This window comes from Struthio camelus, chromosome 14, assembly GCF_040807025.1.
Source record: "Struthio camelus isolate bStrCam1 chromosome 14, bStrCam1.hap1, whole genome shotgun sequence".
NCBI classification, from domain to species: Eukaryota; Metazoa; Chordata; class Aves; order Struthioniformes; family Struthionidae; genus Struthio; species Struthio camelus.
In genome coordinates this window covers 19,691,211-19,704,931 of record NC_090955.1, presented here as the reverse complement: position 1 = coordinate 19,704,931, position 13,721 = coordinate 19,691,211, and the positions used below count along the sequence as shown (strand labels likewise).

At 40.3% G+C, this 13,721-nt stretch overlaps 2 protein-coding genes across 22 annotated transcripts in view; one reads left to right on the top strand and one right to left on the bottom strand.

Moving 5' to 3' along the window:
• The window catches only part of EFCC1 (EF-hand and coiled-coil domain containing 1), a 62,940-nt gene extending 49,366 nt beyond the window's left edge, over positions 1-13,574 (bottom strand). For all 6 annotated transcript variants that reach the window (XM_068907403.1, XM_068907404.1, XM_068907409.1 and 3 more), the window contains exons 1-2: positions 12,820-13,574; positions 10,969-11,375 (exon numbers count right to left, since the gene is read on the bottom strand). In XM_068907403.1, the coding sequence (XP_068763504.1) occupies positions 10,969-11,375; positions 12,820-13,506 (1,094 nt within the window). In that variant the 5' untranslated portion in view covers positions 13,507-13,574. The remainder of the gene's footprint in view (positions 1-10,968; positions 11,376-12,819) is intronic.
• Positions 1-13,721, top strand: part of CFAP92 (cilia and flagella associated protein 92 (putative)) — a 178,054-nt gene that overhangs the window by 98,153 nt on the left and 66,180 nt on the right. For 3 of the 16 annotated variants that reach the window (XM_068907389.1, XM_068907399.1, XM_068907388.1), the window contains exon 1: positions 13,227-13,362. The exons of the other annotated variants lie outside the window; for them this stretch is intronic. The gene's annotated coding sequence lies outside the window, so the exon portion shown is untranslated. Of the gene's footprint in view, positions 1-13,226; positions 13,363-13,721 lie in introns of those variants that run through there. 16 annotated transcript variants of the gene reach the window in all.

Here is a 13,721-nt window from a genome sequence, read left to right as displayed (position 1 = left end):
TGTACTACAAAGAATGTTTTAACAAGGGACAAAAAGTAGCAAGTGTAAGATTAACAAGACAAGAATATACCCATTATATAATTCTGCTGTATACAGGTTAATCATTTTTGAAAGGTATCAACCCTCTGGCTACACTAAAAGGTCTTTATTTAAGGCTGGTGCATGCAGGCATGCTCTACTAGTGGTTAATATTTCACAGCTAGATTTCTCCTTCAAAATCAGTCTCATCATAACTAGTGCTCCAGTAATACAGAGATATGCAGTTGTTGTGCCAATATAAGCTAAGAGCCTTCTGATTTTTGGTTTTCTTTTTCTTTTTCCTATGTTAAGAGAATTGTTTCTGGGGACAACAGATAGTAGTGGAAATTAAGCAGAGCTTTATACGTTCATAAACAGAAAAACAGATCTTTCAGATTAAAGTCCAGCTTCTCTCATACCTTTTGCTTATTGCTGTTTGTGTATTTTCTTATTTTTTGTTTTGGTTGAATTAGGAATCTGAGGAAAAAATGTTTTGCATCTAAGGAAACTGTCTCTTCAGCACGAAAGGAAATATTTCATTTTGGTTTGATTTCTTTTTTATTTCTTAAAATGGTATTTTGAAATTAGATTTAGCTATACTGATTTAGTGTCATCCAAATAGGAAAAATCAAAACACTCCGACAAGAAAATATCAAAATAAAACACAATTTTTCTGCTTTTTCATGCTTTTTCATGTGCAAACTTGCCTCATGTAACCTAAATATGTAAATAGTTTAAATTGTTTCCAAACTATATTTTTGGAGGCTGAACTATTCAGCCTGAATATTTTGCCTAGGTCTAAACTACATTACTGCCGTTGCTGAGAGAGTGGTCTGTTGGTTTACCTCATTCATGCCATATCTGTCAGACCACCATATTAAATGACTATAAACAGCCCCCTTGATATCTTACTGTTCTGTAGTAGAGAATATCTATGAGACGTGTGCTTATAAGGCTATGCCTGCGCTGTGTAGTGCAAAAACACATAGGGCTGGTGTTTGTGCTGAGCAGCTCTGCAGCACGCAGAGACGTGGGGTAGGCAGAACGTCTCGCTGACACAGCTATACCACCCTCAGCTCCACAGTGCACTCACTGATAGTCAAAACACTGATGCCCTGCAACATCTAGGTGTACCCGTTGTACACGTACTGTTGAAAATCCTGTGTGTGGATATTTGCTGACACAGAAACTGATAGCATAACGTAGTTTTCTGTAATTTTCATAAGCACTGGCTTCGCTCTGATTGCTCATACTTCCCAGTCTTGCATAATTTTTGCTAAGCAAAGTGCTACTTAGGCACTTACTTAGGCATACCAACTTCAAAAGTGTGGAAACACTGTTTTTAAAGCTCAGCTTAAACCTGACAAAGTTCTGCTTTAAACTTGGCTGAGCTCACCACATGCAGTACCAGATACCTTATGTTACGTGAACTAATTACAAGCATGATGGGATCCACTACAGGGAATAAAAATGGAGCAGATGTGCTGTGCATACCAGAATTTTCAGTGTCATGATTAATGTGACATCATGAACCTTCACTGAAACATTGTGCTATGAAAAGAGATTCTTCAGAAGTCAAAGCACAGGGCCTGATCTTATTCTGTGGATTTATTGAAAGGTTTGGGATCTTTCCAATGTAATCTGATCCTAAGACTTTGCACCTCTTTTCTTGAAATAGATGATGTGTGATGTGATGGCACTAGAAATTCAGGCACTCTTCGGAGAACATTTTTTCCACAAACGAGGAAGAACTGCAACACACAGTCAGTCACAGACTCTACACTTTATTTTTCATAGAGTTTTAAGAACTATGCTGTGAAGGCTGAAGCTGTTCATTATGCAGATGTAAAGGGGTGTCATCCTCTAAGTTTACATTTGGCATTTATTTTTCAACCAGCTTTTTTCCTAAAGTACACGTTTATGTGAAATGGCATTTGCAAACAGTGCGGTCAGCATCCTGTGACATAGATTTCTGCAATGATGAATAAGCTTGATTACATGCTTTTAAGTTTTCCCATCTTGGAAATTATCTACAACTCTGTGAATTTTTAGGGACACATATCTACTCATTTTTATCAGATTTACTTATAGTGTAGAGGAGTATCCTTTTGTATCTTTTTTCCTAGTTTGATGGCAGCATTTTTCTAAGGTTGTGACTGCAGTTTTTCTTCAGTGACTACAGTTCTGAGTAGGTGAGGAAGAAGCAGATTGCCAGGCAAATCTGGCAAATATAGGGAAATATGCTGAGTATCACAAAAAAAACCCATACCTAAGCCAAGCACTGGAAAAGCAAATATCAGTCTGGATTTTAGTCATTCTGCTAAGTAGGAAGACAAGAAGATGATAAAGTTGAAAAGTGTATTGGAGAATCAATGGAAGAGAATAGGACATTAGACATGGGCAATGAGTCAATTGAAATTCTAACTACAGTAAGAAGACGGGTAAACAGAACATGGCACACTAACAAATATTTATGGTACTGCTAAATAACTGTCTTGTATCACTGAAAACACAGAAATTGCCTATACTGTATTTCCTAACATCAGTCACATTCATTAGCTCATCCCCCAGTCTGCTCAGCTTCTGGGCAGAGGTAAATACAGACTGACTATTTACCTGTATGTGAGTATCCCTGGCATTGTTCTAAGTAATCTAGTGGTATTTAGATCTTTTACCCTCTCTGTACTATCCTGAAAAGGAGTTTAAGAACTTAATTTGGCTGTGAGTTTTCATTATAACAAGTTCTCAGTAATGTCCTGGAGCCAGCTAATTTTACTCTTTAGATATTTCCCAGGTCTCCAGATAATTTAATATTTGTATTACAGAGAACAGCTGTTTTGAGAACTTAAGTTGATGATGAAATAGAATGGTTGCATGGGCGCCTATTAAAAGACTAGATACATTTCTTCCTCTAGCTGGCTAACTCTAGTAGACAATTCAATTCAAGTTTTTATGATACCATATTTTTTTCTAGTTCATAAATTAAAAAGGCTTTCTATTTTGGTTTCTTTTTACCATAATATATGCAGATCTCCTGTGAGCTATTCTGGGGTGACTTCACTCATCTTGTCATATTAATTATTGCCATTTTGGGGGTGTATTCATGAGATAAGGCCTCCTCCCTTGCAGATCATTCATTAATCCTTCTATATTTTGAGAGCAGATTACTTCAGCAGAACAAATTAGTTTGATCTGTTTGAAAACCGGACTTATCAGCATCCCTCTTACAAACTACCTTGCCTATTTTATGTCCTGAAGGAATGTGAGATGAGGAGCAGAGTAAATAATTGTTTCTTATTATTTTAATAAAACTCCCCCTCCCTTCATTTTTATGAGGTAATTTTCAAGTTTTATGAAGAAAGGGGAAGTAAAAATGGCTTCCTCTTTTATACCTCCAATGGAATAAAAAGCTTTAATAAAAAGCGTGTGACTCTGTAGACAACACTTAACAATCCTCCTGGCTCCCCAGGGAGGTACATAATGAGCTGCAACACTTTGTGACAGGAGGCTACAAACTCTTGGCTTGCAGGTGCATCATTCTTGGTCACAAATAATTGTTCTTTTTATGCAGCTCTCTCTTCATCTGATGTTAGCTGGTTGTTAGGGCAAGAAAGATGCAGTCAACGCATAAACGCCAGTCTTGTCAAACTGATAACTCTATTCCCAGCATAATGCATGGTGTTTTCTGTGCTTTTATCTGTATGCAGTGGGATCTAAAGTGTCAGCATCTGTAAGCTAGCTCTTATCACAGCTAACGTAATTTTAGGTCTGTGCGTTGAATACAACAGCAGCAGTCCGTGGCAGTGATATCCTGTCTCTCGGCAGCTAGGCCCACCAAGCAGAAGGTACCTAGGAAACCTCTGTGGCAGAAAGTGACATATGTACTTGCTACTATTCTATATGGAAAACTGCTGCACAGGAACTCATTCAAGTAATCCATAGGGTAACAACTGAGGGCTATTTATGAGCTAGGACCATTTCTGTTTAATTTTGGTTCTTGCAATGAAAGCTAGGAAGTGACTTAGTTCTGAGAGATGTGCTTTCAAAGAGGCACAGCCTCTTTGCAAGAGGCATAGCCAAGAGCCATAGTGCATTTTTGTGAAATGACTTGAAAAGTGTATGTTTGGGGGGGGGGGGGGAAGTGATTTTTTTTTTATTTAAAGTTTAAAGAGTTATCTATCTTTGTTTTATGAAATTAATCTTTCTTTTTTGCTGCCATAACCCAAGATGGATAATATGTAGCATCTGCTAGAAAACTGGGGCAGCATAAGGAGTCCAGTTCCTGGGGGGAAGACTATAAAAACAGAGAAGTGCGATGCAGATTGCCAGAGCAGCCAGAGGAGAGAGGGAGGTGAACTGCTGTCATTGCTGGGACCGTCAAAGCTGTTGGCTGAAGCCTGAGGTGCTAATTTAAGGGAGACTAACTGCAGAAACACTGTTTGCACAGCTTCTGTGACAGATTAATCTCTATGGTATAGGAGGAGTTAGTATGATTCAAATTATGCATAGATGTGCAGGAAACAGCTTTAAAAGGCAGCTGCATGTGTCAGATACTGTGCGTGACATGACAAAATTAATTCCTTTGGCTTAGGCTACCTTTTTATTACTGCTGATTATGGCAGGGCTTGTAGTATGCTTTACTATATCAGCCACTAGGAAGGGATGAACTACAGTGGGGGTTGCTAAGTGACAGCTACAGTGTGTTCAAACAACGGTTCCTCCTCGGAGTGATGGAAGGAAGGAAGCTCCCAGACACTGCAAAAGCATGTCCATGGGAGTGAATAGGCAGTGTCCACATATGTGGCATTGCTATTGTGCTTGCAATGAATTACTCCAAACACAGCAAATAGGGCAAGCCAGATAAAAGGGAGGATTTAATGAGAAACCAGGGAGAGTTTCCCAAGAATAAATGCCCATGTAACTAAGGGCCCAGAACTGTAAAAGACCAGAGAACTGGCTACATTTCAAATATCAAAATTAACATACAAGTACAAGCTTCCTTGTGGATAAATATACTTCAGCATTCATTTGAATGGATTCCTGCATTTCAAATAAAAGTGCCTCTTCCATAGAAACAGTTCCTATACATTTTCTTCAGTGTGAAATTAATATATTCAAATTGCTCTGTACAAGTCTTTCTCTCATATATGAATAACAGTACCTTCTATTATCCCTACTTTTTGTAAAAATCAGAAAGGTTCCTTTAAAGTGTTCCAAATGAGCAGTAAGCTGGTTTGATTCAGTTTAGCTTGTGAGTTCTTTTATGACTAGAGACATGCAAGTAGTGTAAGGTTCATATGACAGGTATATATATTCACTTACTACTGTTAATCTATTGAAAAACTTGTGAAGTTCTGTTTCAGTGGCAGACTTCTACATAATACAGAACTTCTTACAGTCTTAAGCAGAAGAAAATATTAGGTATGAGCACAATTAGAAAATAAAATGACATGATATGAGTTCATCTAGCACAATCTGATTGAGTGTTCTTATAGGTGAGGGCTCTATAATACAAAACATTTTGTTTAATGTATCTGTTTCACCATACCTGAGTTCAGTTCCATTACTATCACTGTTCTTCACTTCTAAGCACTGTTCATTTTAAAAGCATAAGCCTGCGTGAATGCAATTAGTAGGTGAAATTTTAAATACCCAAGCTTTAGCAATTTCAAGTCATCAGTCACACATAAAATGATATTTAATTCATTCTGTATGACTGGGGTTACTAAAAAACACTTAATGTTAGAGGCAGGCACAAGAGGTACTTCTGTTTGTTGTTCTAAGCAGTCTTTTGTGTAGTCTAGCACACGCTGTCCATTCACATTTTGTGCCATCTGAAATAAGTTTCCAGCGTGTATGCTTTACCCTACAACTAGCAAGGAGTAGTTGATATTGATGACACTAGTCAAGCAGAAAGTTGTCCAGATATTTTTTATTTAATGTCTAATTTTTTAATAAAAGAATAGTTCTAGAATGCCCAAATATAAAGTGTGCATTCTCATTCAGACTGGAAATAACCTATTTATATACACCTTCTTTTGTGGATAGTCTTTCCTTCCTAAAGCTTTTCTTTTTTCACTGAACAGCTGATTCTGTATCAGTTAGGAATATTTCCATATTCCTCTCCTTTTTTTGGATTATTGATTGGGTTTTGTTTGGTCCACACCAAACAAAAGCGTGATGATAATCTTAGAAATTACTTAAAAGAGCAGGACATTGTCTCCTAAAAAGAAAAAAAAAAAAAAGGAAACGTGAACTACTTCTGATACAGGTTAACATGGAGGATAATTATTTGGAAAAATCAGCACTATTGACTTTATGTCAGAGGAACAGATAGGGGAATTATGCTAGAGGCATCCATATTCATATTTATAAGGGAATATGAGGGGATGAAAAAAGCCACTCTGCATTCCATATAAAAAAAAGAATTCCTACTCATTAACCAAAAAAAAAATGCTGATGGACAATTAAGTAATTTGGGAGACAGATCATGCATATGGGAAACATTTTTGGTATTTTATGACCCCTTCCACTGACCTCTGTAATTACTGTGCTGCTGGCTGGCACTGCAACATAAAACCTCTGTGAACATCTCCATTATTAAGTCTGTTTCAATTCTAAGTGACCATTCTTTTTTACGCGTTGCACTGGGATGAAACAAAGGTTGTCAAATTGTGTTATTCCCTCCAATGCTATTGAGGAGAAAAAAAAAATCTGTAAACTTTATTAAATGATCTATTCATAAGCCACCTACAAGATAATACAGTATAGAAAACAGAACCAACTTGTATTTTTGAGAACAATTCATGTCAAACCAATCTAATTTCTTTCTTTGACAAGGAAAATGGCTGAATGGATAAGGTGAAGCAGTAGATGTGACATTTTTATTGTAGTAATGTTTTTCTATATGGCATTCTTATAAATCGTAGGACTCCATTAGAGTACATGGATGGTATCACCTTGAGTAAAAGCAAAACTAGTTGAAAAAATGATTTTGAGGAATAGCTATCAGTGATTTGCCCTCAGGTTAAGAGGATTTATTAAGCAGAGGTCACCAGAATCTGCCCCGGGTCCGGTTCCTGTCACTACATTCATACTTTCAACTTTTCTCTTTTAAAATTTGACACCAAACTAGGAGGGAATGACAGCATTTTGGCAGTTAGTTTCAAAATCATCTTGAGAAGCTGGAAAAGTGGTCCAAAAAATCAAAAAGCTGAGCTTCAGTAATATGAAGTGAAAAGTCCTATACCTAGGAAGATGAAATCAGCTGCACCAGTGCAAAACGAAAATAATTCTCTGGGCAGTGATGTAGGAAAAACAAGGCCTGCAAAACTTCCTAAATTCTTCCATATACTAACATTGTGAATGATACATTCTTGATATAATACTAAATGATAAAGCATACAATTTCTTGAGTAATTTCATTTTCCTCTGAAAGTAATTCAGCTCACGCTTTTCAGTAAAGAGTTTCTCAAGACTAACCTTTAAAATGTCTGAGCCGACTCATTAAGTTAACAGCGCTTAAAAAAAATAAAAAAAACCTATACATTTCTAAGGGTGGAGAAAATAGGAGCCAAAACCTGAAAAATACATCTAGTGTCAGAAGAATACAGTGTGTACTTTAAGACAAGAAGTAGAAACTATTTGGTCTACTGGGCTGGCTTAGGAACCTAGTAAGATGATACAGAAGTTTCAAATCCTGATACAGGAAATGATACTCAGAAAAGCTTCACGTAAGTTACGCAAACTTCATTTGGCAAACGTTTACCACACATCAGTTTAAACATTTTGTGTTAAATTTGCAAATATGTGAATTTGTAAGCAGAAAAGGGAATTGTTGTTAGGTGCCCTAATTCAGGAAAACATTTAATCGCTTGCAGGTACTTAAAACGCTTTCCTGAACAGGAACAAACTTTTACACATTGAATTTGTTTCCTGAATTAGGGATTATAACTTAAGGTCATTGTTCTGCCCCCAGTCCTAACTGATAGGAAGTTGGTGTAAGCTGAAGATCTAGAAGTGGGATTTGTAAACTTAAAGACCTTTGAAAGTCTGAATCTAAAAGAACAAATCATTTTCTACTTTACTTTAGAAAAACAGAAGTGTGAACAGGAGGAGCATGTAAAACTCATAGACTGGTCTCATTCTTGGATATGATTCTTTCTGGGAGAAATCAGGCTTTTGCTGAAGTACAATAGTGGCCATACAAAGCCAGTTAAGCTAAATTCTCAGAAGACAGGTCTGCAACCTTACAAGCTTTCTGCAGTATATTTGCTTCTCCACGTATTTCTTTCTACTCCAGCATTAATTTTTGCCAAACTTGGATCCTGCTAACATGCTTGCAATCTTTTTGTGGTATGGAAACACATACTTACTTAAATAACATTACATGTAATATACCTGCCAATTGACTGTCCGAGAAACCTGCAGGATAGAGCAGCTGTTCTTCATCTCTACACTTTGGCCAAATCTTTCATGATCTTTCCCTCAACATGTACTTCCTAGCACCTTACCCAAACTATGTCCATGGGTTTTGGACTTCTGTGCTACAGGAGAATATGATTCTCTATGAGCAGAAGTAGTTTCTGCCATCCGCCACACAAGTGAAGCGAGTGGGACTGCTGTCCCTTTGCGACTTTCAGTCAAGCTAGGATGCTAACGTAGCTATGATGGCTATGTAGCATGGAGATATCCAAGCACGCGTTAAACAAGCTCTTTCATCACAGTAACAGAGCTCAGCGATGCTTAGTTTACCTGCTTTTCTGCTAGCTTGGGCATCTCTGTACCACATGGTGGTAGACCAAAGAGTGGAACATGACCACATTCATGCAAGTCACAAACATCACTGAATAGCTATCCTCTGTTGTTAAGTTGTTTAAGCCAAGACCAATATTACCTGGACGAGATGGAAATGCTTTATGGCTACCACAGAATCAAGACCCATTAAAGGCTCTTGCATGCAGAAGCTGGCGTGGTCCTGTGGTGAGCGTCCTGTGTAGCTGAAAAAGGGTGTAGTTCTCAAACTGTCAGTCAGGCACCATTCCTGAGCATTGCACTCACTTTAAATTACCATGTAATTTTAATATAAATTTTACAGAAGAGGGTTGTATTACAAAGAACATATATTTCACCTTTTTTTAACTTGCATCATTTATGTTGATATAGCCCATAAAACTTCCTGCCCTGCAAGGCCCAGTTAACATTTCTTATTGATCCTTAATTAGCTCATCTCTGCCTGTTCAAGGGTGAATTTTTATGCTTCATCATACTTTGGAAAAGTAACTGTGCAAGTAATTCTGCAAGACAAGAGAACTGAGCTGAAGCCACTGCTGCCCATGCCAGGGAGAACTCCATATACACGATAAGTAGCATGATCTGGCTCAGAAGTAAGAGTTGTATCATTCATCCAGAAATTCCTATAAATGACAGCTAGTTGTCTTAGATATTAGATGTCCAGCCCAGGGTTTTTTAAATCCTGTAGCATTTTTAATTAAATGCTTTTTATCTTCTACAACCAAACAGATATTAACATACACAATGCTTATAGAAAGACACCGGATAAAGCGATTATTTTTAGAATTTCCTCACTTCATAAAAGGGTACAATAGCTATGATGCCACAAATAACTCACTATGAATTCTTCATATAAGCAAACAGAGGAAGTATAAGTTTAGGAAGAGACAAGCAGTTCAAAGTAGATAATATATTAAAATACTAATTTTAGTACAGTTAGGAAAAGATACATATAATATTAGTTTTAGTTTGGGACAGTAAAGAGAGAGACATTTCATTCCTTGGGTAAATTTGAAACTTGGGCAAAATTGCCTAGTGCTTAATAACCACCAGTGAGTTTGAGTTTTGTCCGAGAGATAAAAAGCAACAAAACCAGCAAATAAAGTTTAAAATCACCTTTCTTAGTTTTGGAAACATATGTATTTATGCTATTACAAAGTGGTTTTGAGTTAGATGATGCATATTTTATTTGAGACTCCCACTAAATCATTCTCTCTTCCTCAGTTTCTATATCTGTTAATAGGAGGGAAAGGCAGCAATATACCTATGAACTGCTGTCAGACAAAGAATATGAAATGAAAATTATTGTACTTGATTTACACTATAATTTATTTGATTTTAAAGGTACTTTAAAATCAGAATATTAATAAAGGGAAATTGCCTTTATGATATTTAAAAAAAAAAAAACACACACAACAACAACAACTCAAAAACCACCACACTAACCCCCTTCTTGCTTCTTTTCTTGTTTTCTCTGGTTTGGAGATTTTATTTCATTTAGCTTCATAGGACGGCTATGTGGTAGCTAAGAAGTTCTGAATATCTGTAAGTTGCTTTAATTATTTAGATCGATTCCTTTATGAAGTATAACATATTCTACCAGTGAAGAAGTGCTAAAAGTCACAGCAGACTTCTGCTGGCCAGAAATTGGCCTTGTGTGGGTTTTCTCCAAATCATATGTCAAGTTGAAGAGCTTTAGTAAGAAATGGAGCATCAGCCTTTTAGTTGAAATTAAAAAAAAAAGTGTAACTTAATTAATAGGAAATAATTAACTTATTTTTTCACTTTAAATAGTGAATATAAAGCATGTGGGAAACAGATTAAGAAGGACTAAGTTAGTAATTTCTTTTGAGGTTTTCTTTAAGTATTACTGCTACTTTAACTCCTATTACAGTGAGTTTTGGGAATAACTTCCTCTGTCTGTAGACCAGAATTCTTGCTTTGGCCTAACTTCTGTTGAACTGGGCATCTGTGAGCACTGAGTTCTGTTATGGATCCCTACCAAGAAAATTAATAAGTAGCACCTAATGTCTCTCTAGCCATATTTCAGAAGATGTATTTGGGTACATTTGTTAAGCTACAATCAGTGACTTTCAAGCTAACTTGTATTTAAATACTGTCATTTTATAGCCATATTTTGGATGCACTCAAACTTACCTATAATGCTGCAGTTCCGATTCTAGCTGCTGAATGTATATTTGCAAATGTGGCACTTTGTTAGCTTTCACTTCTAGCTCCTTCACTTTGCCAAGACTGTTAAGGACCGCGTGTCTTGCTTCTTCAACCTTTTTCCTCATTTCCGCTTGTTCCCTCTTCAGGTTACGGTTGCAGTCTTCCAGGTTGACTAGAGCTTCCTGAGAGCTCTTCAGCTCTCTTTCCAGTTCTTGATTGAACCTAATTGCTTCTTCAATTTGTCCATCCCTGGAGCTCCGGATGAGCTCCACTTCTTTCAGGACACTTTGAAGGCACTTGGTCTGGGGGGGGTTCTGCGTTATCAGTCTCTTACTCCCTATAAAACAAGTCCCCTCTTCCTTATGGTTAGCATGGCTCTTCCGCAGTCCTACCTATAACGAACAGGAGCATAAAGCAGGGACAAATTAATGTATTTGAAAGCAACTAACATTTTAATCAAGACTGAAAACGGCTGGATTTTTCTTTTGTTTTTTGATCACCACATATAGTGGATCAGCAACTAATTCGGAACTTACCTTTGCCAAATACAGAGACAAGGAAACAACTTCTGCATAAGTTTTTTAAAAAGTTATCTATAAATTTAATTTTTAAATGACTCATTAAAGTGGAAAATTAATCCCTTTAACAGACTTGTGTATAGTTTTAATATCATTATTTTCGTCTGTTCCCAAAAGACAAGTAACTTTGTGAAATAAATATTTCAGATTACTTTAAGTCGTATTTAACAGGAGTGAACACAGAGTTAGCAGCCGGTGGTGTTCTTGAGCTCTAATCTGCGTCTTTCCTCTGATGCATTCTGTGGCCTTTGATTGGTGACTTCATGTTTGCCTCTGATTTTCCATTTGAAAACAGTAATAGTATTTTTTTTATCTATCAGACTGAATGTTGCTAAGATGGACAGCTAGTGCCAAATTCAAACGTCACACAGAGAACAGAATTACAGGAATGTTAAGTATTAGTACTAAATTCAAGTGGATTAGACCCCTTAGAACCACTGGTCAACTCCGCCTTTCAGCGCTTTGCCTGTTCTATGCTATTTCATGCCACAGTATTTTAACTGCTGTTAACCATGTACTTGTTTCGCTTGAGCCAACAGAAACAGACCCCAAAATCAGTGGGGCTCTGCACAGGAGGCAAAGGCTGTTTGTCAGTCCATTTGCAGAACTGGCTCCAACTCTGAACTCACACGACCACAGTCTCAGGAGAGCAGACTTCTGTCTTTCCGAGGTAAAACTCCCAAACGTTTACAGCTCAGTAGTTGTACGTGGTCGTGCAGGTTAAGAATCCGAAAGTTCATTCTTACTTGTATTTTAGAGAAAAAACACTGCATAATCGATATATGACTGACTGCATGTGCAACAGGAAAAGCAGTGTTATGCATTTGAGTTTGGTAAATTGAAGTCTTCTATAATTTTAGGAGGAGGATTTTCAGTGCATTACTTAAATGCACATAAAGTCACGTTAGTAAAGATACTGCAAGAAAACACTTCTCCTTGAAGACTCCATAGAGTCAAACTATTTCTTAAAGAGCTAATGCTGAAGAAGTAGTAACAACCCAGCTCTGTGTTATACTCCCTTTAGAAACCACTCCGGATGCCGATGCGTTATTAACGCTTGATTCTTCGAAAGCGGCATTTCCTTTTTAAATCACAGTATCTTCATCTGCAAATTATATTTTAACCAGCCGTAACTGGAGCTCCAGCCAGCCGAGGCGGAGGAGCTGGGAAGACCCCCGCAGGCAGCCGAGGGGAGGGCCGCAGCGCCGACGAGCAGCGGCAGCGCCGGCCGAGCCCGCGCGGCCCGGGCCAGACCCACCTGCAGGGCGAGGCAGCGGGCGTCGCTGCTCTGCAGGGCGGCGCGCATGTCCTCCACCAGCTCCCGCAGGCTGCCGTTCTCCTCCTCCAGCTTGGCGATGCGGTCCTCGGCCTGCTCCAGCGCCACCACCTCCTCGTAGCACTCGGGCGAGCAGGGCCCGGCCGCCCGCCGCCCCGCCGGGGCCGGGGCCGCCTGCCCGCAGCCGGGGCCGGGGCCGGGGCCGGGGCGCGGGCGGCGGCGGCGCAGCGGGCTGCGCAGGCGGATCTGCGTCTCGATGTGCTCGCTCTCGGCGCCCAGCGGCAGGCGCGGCACGGCGCGGCGCGGCCCGGCCCGGCCCGCCTGCGTGCTGAAGTAGCCGCAGAGGCGCGCGTGGAACTGGCGGAAGGTGAGCTCGGCCGAGAGCCCCTCGCACAGCCCCGCGCACTCCTCCGGGTCGGCCGCCGCCGCCGCCTCCAGCCCCAGCACCTGGCACAGCGTGCGGAAGTCCTCGCCGGGGATCCTGCCCTCGCCGGCGCAGTCCAGGTGGTGGAAGATCTCCTGCAGGTACTGGTCCAGCCCGGTGGCCAGCACCACGATCTCGTTCTCCACGCCGCGGTCCAGCCCGTAGTGGTAGGCCAGGGCGCTCACCAGCCACTGGGTCCGGCGGGCCGGCCGGCGGTAGGGGTCCCAGCCCTCCGGCGGCTCCATCGCGCCCGCCCGCCGCCGACCATGCTGCTGCCGCCGCGCCCGCTCCCCCCTTCCCTCCGCCCCGTGGGCGCGGGGAGGCCCCCGGAGCGGGAGGGGCTCGGCGGCCCGGCCCGGCCCCGCCCCGCCCCGCCCCGCCCCGCCCCGCGGGCTGGCGGCGGCGGCCGTTGGGCGGGCGGCGGCGGCCGTTGGGCGGGCGGCGGCGGCCGCCGCCGGCC